Raw genomic sequence first — 15,101 nt, 5'->3', positions numbered from 1 at the left:
TGTCGCAAAGACATTAATCTTTTCAGTTTCTGGCAGCTCACATCATGGCTCTAGACAATGATTAGGACCACTGATAGTTTTTCTTGCTTGTAAAATGGGGTACTTTTTCTTCACTTTGGTAGAATTTCTAGCAAACAGAGCATAAAGGAAAGAGGAAAGCATAAAGGATAACTGACTATGATTTTCATACTGTTAGTCTTTTGCTTGTGATCTATTAGGCTATTTTCCCCCCTTTTTAGTCTTTTATTTTACTCTCTGTAAATCTAGATTATGTTTCAATTTACAGAAAAAATATGCTCACAAATATTAGCCACTCACAAAAATCAACACATTCAGGATCTTTTTATACAATTTTGCGAGCTCTTTCTAGGACCTCAAATGTGCTACTGAAAAATGGCACTTTTAACTGCTATTTTAAATTTAAAATTATCTTTTAAATTGCAGAGCCCAAAGCTTGGCAGATTGGTCTATGACTTTTAGTGATTTTTCAAAGGCAGTATTTTTTCTTTTGTGGGGCTTAGCATTCTTAAACACTGGACAAACAAATATGCATTAAACAGCAACAGCTATAAATACTTAGTAGAATAGCCAGCTATCTTTTTGAAACCTTTTCATTTTAAAAATAAAATTATTTTGTTATTGTTATATTTCAATTTCACAAATTTAGATTTAAGCTCATATAGCTTTGTCTCTTTTTTTTTTTTTTCTGGCTTACTTACCCCTTTGCATCTGAAGCCATACTTGCTATTACAATTATTACAAGGTTTTGCTAGGATAGCTGACTGTGAATAACACTGTTCTGGAAATACAAAAGGCAAAACCATTTAATGTGTTTCATTTTTGGCGTTGCAGCTTTAAACTGATTTACTGTATATTATGTTGTCCAATACTGTTCTTTTGTGTCCTCTTTGTCTGGAGTTTCACATTAGAGAGGAGTCTCTGGCCGTAGATCTCACAGTCGTGAGGGAAGTTAGCAGTTCTTTTTGCTTCTGTGGCTTGAGTGGCTCGTCTCACATCTGGACACAGCTTTTTATCTGATGAGGACACTGAAGGATGTTAAAACAAACTTGCACAGTGATAACACATGTTAGAGTGGGGAGAAGGACGAATTCTTGCCTCTTTCAACTCCCCATTGGAAATTCTTATACAAATCAAGTTTCTAATAAGTGAGAAATTAAGATTTAATGAACTAATGTTTTACTCTTGCAGGTTAATAAACTTTTTTTTTTCTTATAATTTCTTAAATGCATGTATTACTCTATATGCATATTTAGAATTAGTAAAAATATTCACTATTTTGTCTTGATATACTTTGCAGGATTTTACAAGCACCTACAGCTCTGCTGCTCGAGCTGACCATGTGAGAGGCAATGTTTCACTTCTTTTAACTTTTTCATTAATGATAGTGTATCTTTTAAATTGTTCTTTTCTATTACTCTTGAAGACTCACCAGCAAACACATTCCCTCCCCAAGGCTAGGGAGTGCCTGCAAATCTTCCCTAGCTCGGGTCTAGAGATTTATCACCGAATGCTGTGCAGTCATAGGTTTTCCTCAACCTCTTCAAGGAGGCTGAGTCAAACTCCTTCGTTTTTTAATTCTAAATACTCTTGTTTTATTAAACAAGATTCACAGTACAATAACTGCACTGGTCATTTACTCAGATGCTGTTTGAGTCAATAAATTTTCAACTTGGTGTGAAACTTATCAGATATTTTTCTATTGTCAGCCCTCGGGCTTCATTTACTATCAGAACTCTGGCTGCACAACTTTTGCAGACAGTGCAGCCAGCCTCTGGCTACATTCTGAGACAATGAATAGCTGCCAGCCACTGGATCTGGCAACTTACAAAATTAGCATCAGGCTACTGTGTTCTCCAAAAGTGGCTGCTAAATTTTCAAAGCATGGGGAACAACACTTTTGCAAAAGTTACTTGTCATGACAACAAACCATACAGAGAGGACTGAACCCCCTGAGGATCTAGTTGTTTCTACAGACATTCCTGCTTCAGTGACTCTGCCCTGCAGATAGCAGTTTGATCTCTTATCAGCTGCTGCTCTGATCAGCTTTATCTTGCTGAGGAGGGAATGCCTTTGCCACCTCCTGGTGGCTGGCCCTGTCTCCTCTGCCCCAGGGGCCTCGCAGTTTATTCTTTTGGGGCTGTAATACGTATGGCATCACTTTTGCTTTTGCCTTTTCTTTATCCTTTCTTACATACATTTGCAGTATCTTTTTAACCAGTCCGTTCAGGGGCTTATTCAGCCCTTCTTCCAGCCCCCACCCGCACTACTGCCTGGGGGTGCTCATTGTCTCACAAAGTCATTCCAGTGACTCAGACAAAACTCTTAACAGACAATCCACATTTCTAGACATTCCTTCTGCAGTATCCAAATGCAGCCCTTCCCCCTCCTGCGCTCTCAGCAGGCACAGCCAGCAGCACCTCTGCGCTCCCTCCTGCTGCTCCGAAAGCAGAGGATACAGGGCACTGCAGCTCGCCCTGGGTCAGCTGCTAAAATTTTAGGCAAGATGGGGGAGGGTCCTGAAATACTTCTCCTCTCTTCTTTCTTTTTCTTTTTTTTTTTCTCTATTTACTTGCAAGCTCTATCTACTACATTCTATACAACCATATTTCAGCAGCTACACACAGGAGTTTTAAAGAGGTACTTATTAGATTCAATTAGTTATTTTTACCTTGTGGGCATCCCCGCATAAATTTATATGCTGGCAAAAATACAAATTAACACAGGTAAAATTTTGCACACACAGTACACACATACACATTCAAAATAATTTCAAAAGCACTTGAGCAAATAGACAATATCACTTCCTCTCACTATTAATACAAGTGCACTAAGTTTCACAACTGTTTCCACACACAAAACACAGGAATTCAAAAGCAAAATCAAATGGAGCAATATTAAAAAGGTGTCGGGGTCTGGGTGTTCTCAATTTAGTGGCTAAAATCTTTCTTTTCAATAATACAATCTGCCCCCCCTCTAGATACTCCAAATCAACAGTTTATAACGACAGACAGAACAAAGATCACAGTATGATGGTGTAGTACAGTGGAGTCCAACACCTTAAAGGTACCTTTCACTATAGCGGGGTCTAACCCCAGGGATCCAACCCCTTAAAGGTACCTTTTCTTGACAGCAGGGTCCAACCCCTTGCCCGGGACTAATTTCGGGAGACCCAGTCTCAACCCACCCTCAGGGACTAGTACCCCAGTGTTGGAAAACGCAGTTTTCCAGCAAAACTTATGCTAACTGAATAAACCTGAGCAGGGCCTCAGCATTCTCAGGCCTCAGTAAAATTCCAACAAGCTACAGTGGCTTGTTTACCTGAGAATGTTCTGTGGGAAGAATGTCAGGAGAAAGATTAGGGAGTCAGAAGTGTTATGAGAAAAGAATAAGGGAGTTAACAGGAGGATCCCTGAATGTGTGAGAAGCAGACTGCAGGTGTGTGTGTAGCTATGAATAGTAACTTCTGTAACAGTATATAAGTCTCTCGTTTGGTGAAATAAAATGGAGCTTACTTTATATCTCATATTGAGACTGCTGTGAGTTTCCATCTCGTCGTTATGTTAAATGGTGATCCCGACGACTACGGACGCCAACAGCAGAGTTTTACGACCCTGCTTCTGAGAGCGGCGGGAACGGAGAGGCGCCGAAGCTGTGCAGCGACGGTGTGTCAAAATCTTCGCCCGAATCGGGGAAGATCCAGCAGACACAGGCCGAATAGGACCTGCCTACCGTGGGGGCTACACTTCGGTGAACTGCACAAACTCTGGCGACTGCGAGCTCCGACAGAGTGCTTAGACGGTCTCGACCAGGACCCTGAAAACCAGCTGGACCATAATGGAATCAGAGGTAGCCCAATTTTTATTGTTATGCTTTTTAGAAAAGCACGGACTCAGTAAAAGTAGCCTATCACACTTAATGGGCCTGATGGTGGTAGGACAAGCTTATGGATTTTTTACAAATCCTATTACAGTATTCAGTGTGGGAGAGTGGTTGAATTATGGAGCTACTTTACTTTTGGACTGTGATAAAATTGCAAGAAAGCTTGGCAAACCATGGAGTAAAGTCGTAGCCTGCTTACAGAAACATGCCACAGAGCAAAACCTTGCGTGGCTCACGGCACAGGACATAACAGCCGCATGGAGCAGAGAAAAACCTGTGAGTTACTGTGCCGCTTTTGATATGCGTAAAACTTCGGCCGCGGCACAACAGCCGGGGAAACCCCCCCCGCCAGGGAGGGGGGGGGAAGAATAGTAGCTCTCCCGCGCTGCCGACAGCCGAGAATACAAAGTTACTCGATTGGATGAAAAATCTGTTCCTGTCTCAATGTATCACAGAGCTTGGCAATTTTACAACGAAAAACATCTTAGCTGCTTTGTTTGAGAGAGCTCAAATATCGCAGGTAAAGAAACAGAGTAACCAGAAATCATCCCGATGTTACCGATGTGGGAATGAAAAACACATAAGAAAGAACTGTAACGAAAAAGTTTGGTGTTCCCGCTGCAACAGAGATACTCACAGCACAGAAGCTTGTAAAAACAAAAAGAACAAACGGAAAGTGACCAGTGACCGAGGAGCAGCGGCGGCCCCTACCCTTCACTGCGTGCCGCCTGCAGACCACACAAACAGACCTGTGGCGGAAGTTGCTCCGACCGTGGTTTCCGGTCAAATGACGGCGAAAACAGAGGTCCCAGAGGGTGCCCCAGTAGGCGGAGCCGTGAGCCATCCACGCCTCCTTCACTGCCCCAACGGTGACATCTGTGGTGAAACTCTAAACTCTGCTCCTCCCCAAGGATGAAGAAATGATTGACAGCTTCAGCAGCGAACCAGAACTAACCAACAGCGTTGCCAGCAGAAACAGCAGTCTGATACAGAATGGAGCAGATCGGCTCTTCCTTCTGCCTGGCTGCACTGACACCGAGACCAAAACCTATTTCCAGCGATTTACTAATAAAGAAGCATTGTAACCAGATATTATCCTGATAAAAAATAACACCTTGAATACTAAAAGCCTTAAACGAAAGCTGAATTTTGCTAAAGCATTTGTGTGTATGTGTGAATATTGTAGGCCTACTGAGAGTGGTGTTTGCTTTTCGAATGCTTTAATGTGTAGATGAAGCCTGTGACTGATGAGAGTGTGATTTTGATTTCTTGAGAGTTTTAATGTGAAAGAAATGTAAGTTGTAAAGTTATACTGAATAGTTTAAACTACCTGTTAAGTACTTTTGGTTAAGCATAGATTCTGTTAAAGTTAAGTAATAGTGAATTTAAATTCTATTAAGTTGTAAGTTCTGTTAAAGTTAAGATTCTGTTAAGTAATATTAAGTGATGTTAATTTTAAATTCTGTTAAGTTTTAAATTTTGTTAGAGTTAAGTTGTTAAAGTGATATCAATTTTAAATTCCATTATAGTTAAGTCCAATTTGTTAGTTTAAAATAAGATTTATTAAGATTAAGCCTTATTCATTTTTAGTGATATTAATTTTAAGTTTTAAATTTGTTAGTTTACATTATTATTCCCAAAAAGCATTTGCAGTGTTATCTTTCTTAGTTAAAGTAAAATAATAATATCTACTATTTTCAAATATTTCATCTCACCTTATATAGCTATCTACAAAAATAGTAACATGTTAAGACACTCTCCTTATTGATATTAATCAAAGCTTGTTTATAAGATGTTCTAAGAAAACCCTTCCACTTAGCACCTAAGCTCTGGCCAAGCTTTGGTTCTAACTGGCTGGGAAACATGCCATGAGTCCCAAGTGTTCTGCATCAAAATGTGATCAAATAATTTTCATTTACCAAATTGAGTTTATAAAAGCTAAACCTTCTTCCAGGTAAACTTGGAGTCCTTACCCGGGAAAAGTTCTCCAAGCTTTACCTGTGAAGTGAATGTTTTCAGCAACGACAGTTCCTAGACCATGGCAACATATCTAAATAACAAGTGAAATTTCCTTAGGTAAACTTATAACAATTCTAATAAGAAGAATTACTTATAGCAAAGCAAATTAATCTGATAACAGACAACGTCTGTTCTCACAAGCGAAACGGGGGAACTGTTGGAAAACGCAGTTTTCCAGCAAAACTTATGCTAACTGAGTAAACCTGAGCAGGGCTTCAGTATTCTCAGGCCTCAGTAAAATTCCAACAAGCTACAGTGGCTTGTTTACCTGAGAATGTTCTGTGGGAAGAATGTCAGGAGAAAGATTAGGGAGTCAGAAGTGTTATGAGAAAAGAATAAGGGAGTTAACAGGAGGATCCCTGAATGTGTGAGAACAGACTGCAGGTGTGTGTGTAGCTATGAATAGTAACTTCTGTAACAGTATATAAGTCTCTCGTTTGGTGAAATAAAATGGAGCTTACTTTATATCTCATATTGAGACTGCTGTGAGTTTCCCTCTCGTCGTTATGTTACCCCGGACCTGCAGGCATTTCTGTTTTTGTAAAAGTAGCAAATACCTTAATTTGGTGCAGATGGTCCTTAGTTTACCCCCGCTGTGAGCCAAAGGACAGCTGAGCTCCCCCTGAAAATTCAGGGTGGCGACTGGGAGATCTGCTTACCCCTGGATCCGGCAGCCGAGCAGAGTCAGGGTCCCATCTGGGGTGCCAGTTTGATTCGCCCCAATCGAGCTCAGAGACACTTCAGAGACCAAGTCAGAGAAGTGGGTATTTGCTTTATTCGGTGCACCGGATGTGTGGGAATTGTTTCCACCAAACATACACACCTCAGTACCCCCAAAGGCACAGTGTTATAGGTAAAATTCATGAATATTCATTACATTCTCCAGGATAGGAGTGGTTATACAAATAATTTCTTGGAAGTCATTAATATTACTAGCGATTTCTTGTGCTCAATGGCAAAAGGATTCCTTTTGCCCCCTTTTATCTTGATAAGATTAAGGGAATCCACAAGGCCAGAACTGACAAGCGCCGTGCTGGTGGAAGGGGCAAAAGCTCAAAGAAACAAGAATGGTTGAAGTGCAAATAGATTTGGGTTTTCTATTTGTCCACTCTTTTCTCAGAATTCCCCCACACCCGGTGCACCGAATAAAGCAGATACCCACTTCTCTGACTTTGTCTCTGAAGTGCCTCCGGGCTTGCTTGGGGCGAATCAATCTTGATATAATTAGTAAAGGCTTTTTTATGGAGCTTCCCTGTAGCAAAAAATATCCCTAATACATGAAATTCATGTCCTTCTGTGCACCTTTTATGTTGTCACTGTATCCTCACATACCAGCAAGATGACACGAGGGACCATGACAGCATGGCAAGGGTAGACAGGAGTGGACAGAGAAAAATCCTGGCAGAATAAGGGCTGGGTTTTGTCATGACTGTGATGGGAAGCAGAGGGAAATGAAGACTGCTAGATGCCTAGATCTTCCTGTCAGAGACTAAAATGTTATCGTTTATGGCTTTAATATCTTCATGAAGGACTATTGCCTATTATAGCAAAACTGTATTAGAAAAGCTGCAGAGAAGACCACCATGCCCTGAATAGGCCTTCTGACTGAGGACCTGAACTGCTTGCTGATGGAGATAAGATAAACTCAGGTCTGGGGAGAAGAAATACATTCACAGAGGGATCAAGCTTAGCATCTTCAGGGTGGAGACTATAGCCCCAGGGATATCAGCTGCCAGGCTGGCACAGACCCTCACACCAAAGGGTGGGGGGGAGGAGAGGTTTTGGGTATGTAGCGAAAAAGTCTCTGGTCAGAGGCAGTGAAAGCCCATCCTCCGCTGTGCAGAGGAGCCCAGCTGCAGGGGCCCCTTCATCCCGGGAAAAGCTTATCCACACAAAGGACAGCTGAAGGTTTGTCATGGATCATCAAAAGCCTTCTCCCCAAAGGGGTCCCTAGACCCTGCACCAGAGCACTACAACATGATGCAACAGATCCACAGTGTTGCAAGGGACAGTGTCAAAACCTAGCCCCCTCAGGAGGCACGTGGGCGTTTCCACCTGGCCCAAATGTATATTAATCCACTGGATTCTGTACTTTTCAACACGGCAACGGGGGACCCTCACCACCCAGAAGACCAGATGAAGGAAAAACAACGAGATGTCGTTGGGACCCCCAGGAGGGTGATATGTTTCTATCTAACCCCTGTCACTGTCTCCCTGTCCCCCCACCCTCCATGCACACTTCTTTTTCTATTTCTTTTCTCTTTCTTTCTCTTTGCCTCTTTTACTATTAAAAAAACTATACCAATTTTTTGGCACCAATATCTAACCTTGTTTGGTTTTAATAAAATTTTTGGGGTATATTTTGAAACTTTCAGGGTTTGGTTCATTTTATTTGCAAAGACTTAGTTTCCTTTGCTCTTCTGTGTTTAAACCAGTTTGTAACACTTCCCCATAAAGTGACACATACCTCCATGGGCAGACATTTTGGGGATGTTAGGCTATTCTTAGCATCCCTCTACCACCTCCTACTATGGATATGTGTGCCCCATCACGATGCCTGCAGTCTTTCTCACTGCTACAGTCACCATCTGTGAACCCTGCATACAATATTACCATGAAGACAAAATGTTTATGATGTGTTATCATTCAGAGAAAACTTCTCATACATGTAAAAAGTTATTGTCGGCAGTTTCTTTATGCTTCCTTTGCCAAGGGTCTAGCAGAGAACTTATTTTACAGAAAGTTATTTATGGCCCGACAGAAGCATTACTGACAATTTGAGATTCACAGCTCCAGCCCTGGGCAATGAGGCAGGTTTTTCTGTGAAAGTCTTCTCCAGACAGCAGCAGGAGACAAAACCACCATTAAAACAGGATGGGAGAAAGCCCTCCTTGAGTTGCCTTTTCTGTTTGTCCTCACCAAGGTTTCTCCCACCATATCAAACCATGAGATGCTCAGGCTCTGAAAGAAGCTCATCAGGAGCTCGGGTTCTGAAATGTCCCCAACCCTGATGGCAGGGCTGGATTTCTGCTGCACTAGGTGGGGAGTAAGGACATATGGAACCTTACTTCTCTGCTCTTTTCTCCCCTCAGTCCATCTCATCTATTCAGGTGACTTCACCTGCTTTAAGAAGCTTTTTAAGCCCCTTAGGTGGGGATTTTCACAACATTGGGATTTGCAAACTCAAACTGTTTGCATACCAACTGTTGGGCTTTGCAAACCCTTGGACAAAGGGGTCTTGCTTGGAGCACATGCTCTTAATTAGCAGAAACACAATATGCAGGAAAACCCAAGCATCCCTGCAGACATAGGTACTTTTGAGGTGAGAAGTGCTGGTGTTGGCAAAGCAAACCTCTAGGACTCATAAAACAAACATAGAATCATTGAATGGCTTAGGTTGGAAGGGACCTTAAAGATCATCTCATTCCAAACCCCCTGCCATGAGCAGGGACATCTTCCACTAGACCAGGTTGCTCCAAGCCCCATCTAACCTGGCCTTGAACACTGCCTGGGATGAGGAGGGGGGGGAGGGAACAGCTTCTCTGGGCAACCTGTGCCAGTGTCATTTATGAATCATGAGCACCTCAGCACTGCAACACAACAGCTTGGCCCACCAGTGGAGAAGGACAAACTCTGAAGGCATTTACCTCCCTGAGGCAGGTATAAATGGGGCAGACAAGGACTCGAAAGGGCTCTCCGGTGCTGCTCCTCATGGTACTGAAGACTTCGCAGAGAAAGGTGATGAACCCCAGCCAGCGCTCCACATCCTGCTGCTGCAACTCCTCCCTCATGGTGAAGTCCTTCTGCAAGAGGGACAGAGATAACAGGCTACATCAGGAAAACCACATCACCATGGGAGAGGCAATGGCTGTCTAGAGAGAGGATTAAGTGGAAATTGAAACGGGGGGAAGACAGACAGACAGACAGACAGATTCTTTAGTAACAGCAGGAAGATTACTCAATGTATGTGGAGTGGTTGGAATTTCAACACAGCAAAGCCACCAGAAAGCAGATACTGGTAGAAATATTACCAACCCCTGCAATAACTGCCATGGCTTGTGCTAGACACAGTGCCCCCCGTGGCCTGCCACCCCCCTTGGACAGTCATGGGGACTCTTTTCCATATGTGCAACCAAGTTTAAAAAAAAAGCAGGAACAAAGAGGTTAAATGAAATGCGGGGGAAACACAATGAATGCTAATGGCCATACTGGGCTTGGTGGTCCAGGTGGACCTGCCCAGCCTATTAATTCCAGTATCTTCAGCAGAGTAAGTGTCTGGCCAGAAGCAACCTAATGGCCTGGCTGCTCCCTGGGGTCTCACAAAATTATGGTAATACTGGGTCCCTGACAGACCAGAAGATCAGTGCAGCCTGGGCTTGGCATTGAAAGGTCACCTTGCTCCTGAGCTAATGGTTGCCATGATGAAAGATTATCCAAGTGACATAATTTATGGAGCTGGGGAGTCCTCCAGCTGGGGAGATATTGTAGGTTGATGCTCGCTGGATGCCAGGCACCCGTGAAAGCCACTCACTGACTCCCCTCTAAACCCTCTGCAGCTGGACAGAGGAGAGCAAATTTAATGAAGGGCTCATGAGTTGAGATAAGGACCGGGAGAGATTGCTTACTAAATACCATCAAGGGCAAAACAGGCTCAAATTAGAGATATAAGGTGAATTTATTACTAACAAAATCAGAGCAGGATAATGAGAAGTAAAACAAGACCTTAAGCACCTTCCCCCCGTCTTGCATGGGAGAGAGGAGATTTATGTGCTTTTGCAGTTTGACAGGTTTTAAGACAGCTAGTTCCCCAAGACTTAGTCCTGTTCGCAAGATTCTTTGATATCTGGCCGATTTGTCTATAAATACCATTTATTTGACACAGAACATAACAAACATACAAACATAGAACAGATTGACACACATAGACACACAATGAATACATAATTGCAACACTATGGTAGCTAAAAATGCAATTATGGGGTAAAACCTTGCTTGAACTATAAAGATAGTTAAAAACGCAAGAAATGCTTGCTTGAACGATAATGCAAGTTAAAAAATGCTTGCTTGAGCTAGCTGAAATGCAAGTTAAGAAAGGTACCTATAAGTTAGCCGGAATAATACAATTTAGGAAACTCAATGATCTCACCAAATCCAGTTTTTTGGAGCTGGGGATACATCAACGTCCTCACTCAATCCCTCGGGAAGTAACCACAGAGCTTGCGTCCAAACTCAGGGGAGAAAGCTTTTACTTCACGTTCCATGTAGAAAGCTTCTAGCTTTCTGACTTTTCGTGAGCTTTTTATAGGATAAAAGTGTGTATTTGTAGTCACTGAAAATTTGCTCACATTCTCTCTGCATTCCACAGGGGAGTGTCTTTTCAGACTTTCAGTCGCCAGCACCAGGTAGCCCTTGATTAGGTTATCAACCTAATCTGAGCCATCCATTTCCTGGGACCGATCAGGGAGAGAGAGAAGGGGGAGGGGAGTGTCCTGCCACACCCCCCACTTCTCCCTCCTTCCCAGCTCTGCCTCCTACCCAAGTGGTGCAAGGAGACAGGGAATGGGGGTTATGGTAAGTTCATCACTCGTTGTTTGTTTCACTGCTCAGGGAGAGGAGTCCTTCCCCTGCTGCACCATGGGGTCCCTCCCATGGGAGACAGTTCTCGGCAAAGTTGTCCAACGTGGCTCCATCTCACGAGCAGCAGTTCCTTGCGAACTGCTGCAGCATGAGTCACTCTTCCACGGGGTGCAGTCCTTCAAGGACAGGCTGCTCCAGCCTGGGAGCAGGGCCCCTCTCTCCACAGGTCTCCCACAGGCTCACAGCCTCCTCTAGGCAGCCACCTGCTCCGGTGTGGGTCCTCTCCATGGGCTGTAGGTGGATCTCTGCATCCCCATGGACCTCCATGGGCTGCAGGGAGACAGCCTGCTTCACCATGATCTGCACCACGGGCTGCAGGGGAATCTCAGCTCCGGCGCCTGGAGCACCTCCTCCCCCTCTTTCTTCACTGACCTTGGCGCCTGCATGTTGTTTTCCACTCACATATTCTCACTCTGCTCTTCTCTAGTCATAATTAAAACTGTGCCACATCCTTTGTTATGATTTCTTCTTAAATATGTTATCACAGAGGCATTACCACCATTTCTAATTGGCCCAGGCTTGGCCAGCAGCACGTCCATCTTTGGAGCCACCAGGGGTTGGCTCTGCTGGAAATGGTGGAAGCCTCTAGCAGCTTCTCACAGAAGTCATCTCTATGCCTCCCCACTACCAAAAACCAGGCCATACAAACCCAATACAAGAGGAAAAAAAAAGAGAGTTTCTCAAAGGCAGGATATGAAAAGGGATGTGTGTTTTGGGACTGTGTGGCAAAACAAAAAGCAAATAAAAACCTTTCTAGAGGATGGCACAAGAGAATGCATTGCACTCAGAAACAAGAGGATTTCCCTGTGCTCTCAGCAATGCTACAGAGCTTCTTGCATGATGTCTCATGTGGTTTTTTTTGTCTGTCTCCATGGTGACCATTCATTGGTATTAAAAGTTAATAAACACTAAGTAGTGGAAAATTAAAGAACAGGACAAGTTTGTTACCAGCACTGTGTGTTCTTAGTGCAGGTTGCACGACATTTGAAATCCAGCAACTAAATAAGTTATCCTTTATCTTTTTCATCTCTGTTTATTCCTACTGCCTGAGACAAAGGGCTTTGCTGTTGTGAATGCTCCAACCTGTTGCTGTATTCTTCAAAGCCGGGGAGATATAAAGCTACCACACCAAAGTTTGCTTTCATGGCCTGGACAACACACAGGACATATTTCTTTTGAAATAAAGGTAAGTAAATGTCTTGGGTTAGAGACAAGTCTAGGAGGAAAGTGCTCTGAACGAACGCCTCCCCCCAAAGAAGAGGGCTTCCAGCACCCCCTCCCCCACCACAACAGAATTTCTTGGATGACAGTTAAAAAAAACCCTGTTTAACAAAGCCAACAAAGTGCCCTGCAAGGAGGCATGGGGGAAAGGGGAAAAGGACTTTTTTAAACCTGAGTAAACAGCTGTTGCATTGTAGTGTCCTTTTTTCTCGGGCGTAGCTTACCCCCGCCTGGGGGTCCTGGGGTGGGGGGGCTAGGTGAAGTTTCTCCGGTGGCTCCCTGGATGATTCTTCGCCTACCGTCCTCCCGGGGGATCTTTCTCTCAGATGAGAAAACAAGTAGGAGAAAAAAGCCCAAGAAGAAGAACGAAGAAGGAGCAGTCCCAGGGAAACAGCTTTTCGCAGCTGCCACCACCGCTGGAAGCCAGACCCAGGAGTGTGTCTTCTCCCCCCCTCCTGCCCCGTGCTTCAAGGCTGAGAAGCCTGGGAGAGAGGTTCAAAACAACCAGTGCTGAGAGTGCTTTCTCCAGGCTGCTGAATGCAGTTAGAGCTACAGGATCACATTTCTGGGCATAAAAGCAGATGATAGGGAATACAGGATTATCATAACATCACCCTAAAACAGTAAAGCAGCTGCTAAAGAAAGTGAGGCAAAATTATTTTCATGACACAACTGTATGCGTTGAAGATCCAAGAGAGGAGCTATTTATGTTTCATTACAAAAGGAAAAAAATTAGCATCGGCATGAAAACGATTTGTATCATAACTGAGGCACTTGTTAACCAAACAGTGATAACTAATTCGTCTCTACACCAATTTCTATAAGGCACTTGTCCAGCTGTGTCTGCGACTCTGAAGTCAACCTGCAACCAAATCTTGTTGGGTCTTTTTAGACTCTCTGGGGAAATTTGCAGAGTTCATCCTTTCCTTATCCAGCCAGTCCCATGGAGGAGAGAGTTATTTGCCAGCTCACGTTATCATCCCTGGGTTAACAAATTATTCATTCTGGAGTTTTCACTTGAATTTTAATTTTAAAAAAGTCAGAGAAATGATGTCTTGACTATTGAGAAATTTAAAAAAAATGAGTGACAGCATCCCATGTCCCTCTTCTGCCTCATCCACCCATAAGGTGAACAAAAAGCACCCTTTGAATCCTGGAGCTGTTCCTTGTTGCCCTGAGATGTCTCCATTCCCTGGCACTGAGCTGTGTTCCACATCTCACATGACTCCAGCCCCCAAGCCATCCTGCCCCTCCCAGGTTGGATGTGCTCCAACAGCTCTTCTGTCCTGACTGGGAAGGTCTACACTGATGCACACAGGGAACAGTGTAGTATTTAAGGATCCCTGGGGCATGCTGGGAAATTCCTAGCAGCTTGGGATAACCACATGGGCTCTGTGGTTCCTGATTACTGGGAAAGAATAAAAACCACCACAGGAAACTCCCTTCCTTCCTGTTTCTGCTTCAAACACATTGCCCTGCTCGGCAGCCTTGCAAAGCAGAAAACTGACTCTTCAACATTTTCTCTTTAAAAAAATATTTTCTGTAAAAAAAAAACACATCAAACCAACCAACCCAACCAAAAATTTCCATAAATTAACCCTCAAACCAAACCAAACTCATCAGGCCTGGGATGGGAGCTGAACATGAAGAAATGCCACCACACAGTAACCTCTTTTTTCATCCTATGGCACCCAGTGGGTGATGCCACCCACCAGAGACATCAATGAACACTACCTGCAACTTTGCATCTGAAGATGACCCTTGCAAAAGAAAAGGTACTGAGGTCTTTTTTTTTTGCTTGTGCAGACTTTGATGGACCCTCATAAAGGACAGGAGCAGAGGATGGAATGTGGGATGGATTCAAAGATCACCATGAACATTTTCACCCAGGTTGGGCCAATTTTTGCAAAAGGACATTGTTTGCATGTTCTCTGCAAAAGGGGAGTGTGATATCAATTCCTTTGACAAAGTAGGAAAAGCACCTTTTCAGAGGTAGGGATTACATTTTTTGGACCATGCCTGCCTACAGGCAAGAGTTGGGCTTGTCAGGAGATGTGATTCTGTGAACCTTCATGGTAGCTGGACTTGCAGTGCTAGGGTTCTCCTGAAGTATCCTGAGATACCAATCTGCTTCAGCCCCGCAGGGCAGTGCTACACCAGTGTCATGGTGTGCACGAGGAAGGTGGTCCAGTGAGCTTTGTCCTTAAATTTGGCTTTTAGACAGTAGGTTTGACCAGTACCATAGCATAGCAAGCCAACCTGAATGTCACCCATGCAGAGGTGTCCCACCTCCCTTGGGTGTCCATGTTTGAGGAAACCACTGC

At 43.7% G+C, this 15,101-nt stretch overlaps 1 protein-coding gene and 1 long non-coding RNA gene across 4 annotated transcripts in view; one reads left to right on the top strand and one right to left on the bottom strand.

The window, feature by feature from the left end:
* LOC146425329 (uncharacterized) overlaps nt 1-15,101 on the top strand; it is a 440,420-nt gene that overhangs the window by 90,813 nt on the left and 334,506 nt on the right. The window lies entirely within an intron of this gene.
* LOC146425331 (CBP80/20-dependent translation initiation factor-like) overlaps nt 1-15,101 on the bottom strand; it is a 365,952-nt gene that overhangs the window by 62,222 nt on the left and 288,629 nt on the right. For all 3 annotated transcript variants that reach the window (XM_085041609.1, XM_085041610.1, XM_085041611.1), the window contains one exon: nt 9,567-9,722. In XM_085041609.1, coding sequence (XP_084897735.1) covers nt 9,567-9,722 — 156 coding nt within the window. The remainder of the gene's footprint in view (nt 1-9,566; nt 9,723-15,101) is intronic.

This window comes from Lichenostomus cassidix, chromosome W (assembly GCF_008360975.1).
Source record: "Lichenostomus cassidix isolate B80296 chromosome W, HeHo_3.0, whole genome shotgun sequence".
NCBI lineage: Eukaryota > Metazoa > Chordata > Aves > Passeriformes > Meliphagidae > Lichenostomus > Lichenostomus cassidix.
This window is presented reverse-complemented; position numbering and strand designations above follow the sequence as displayed.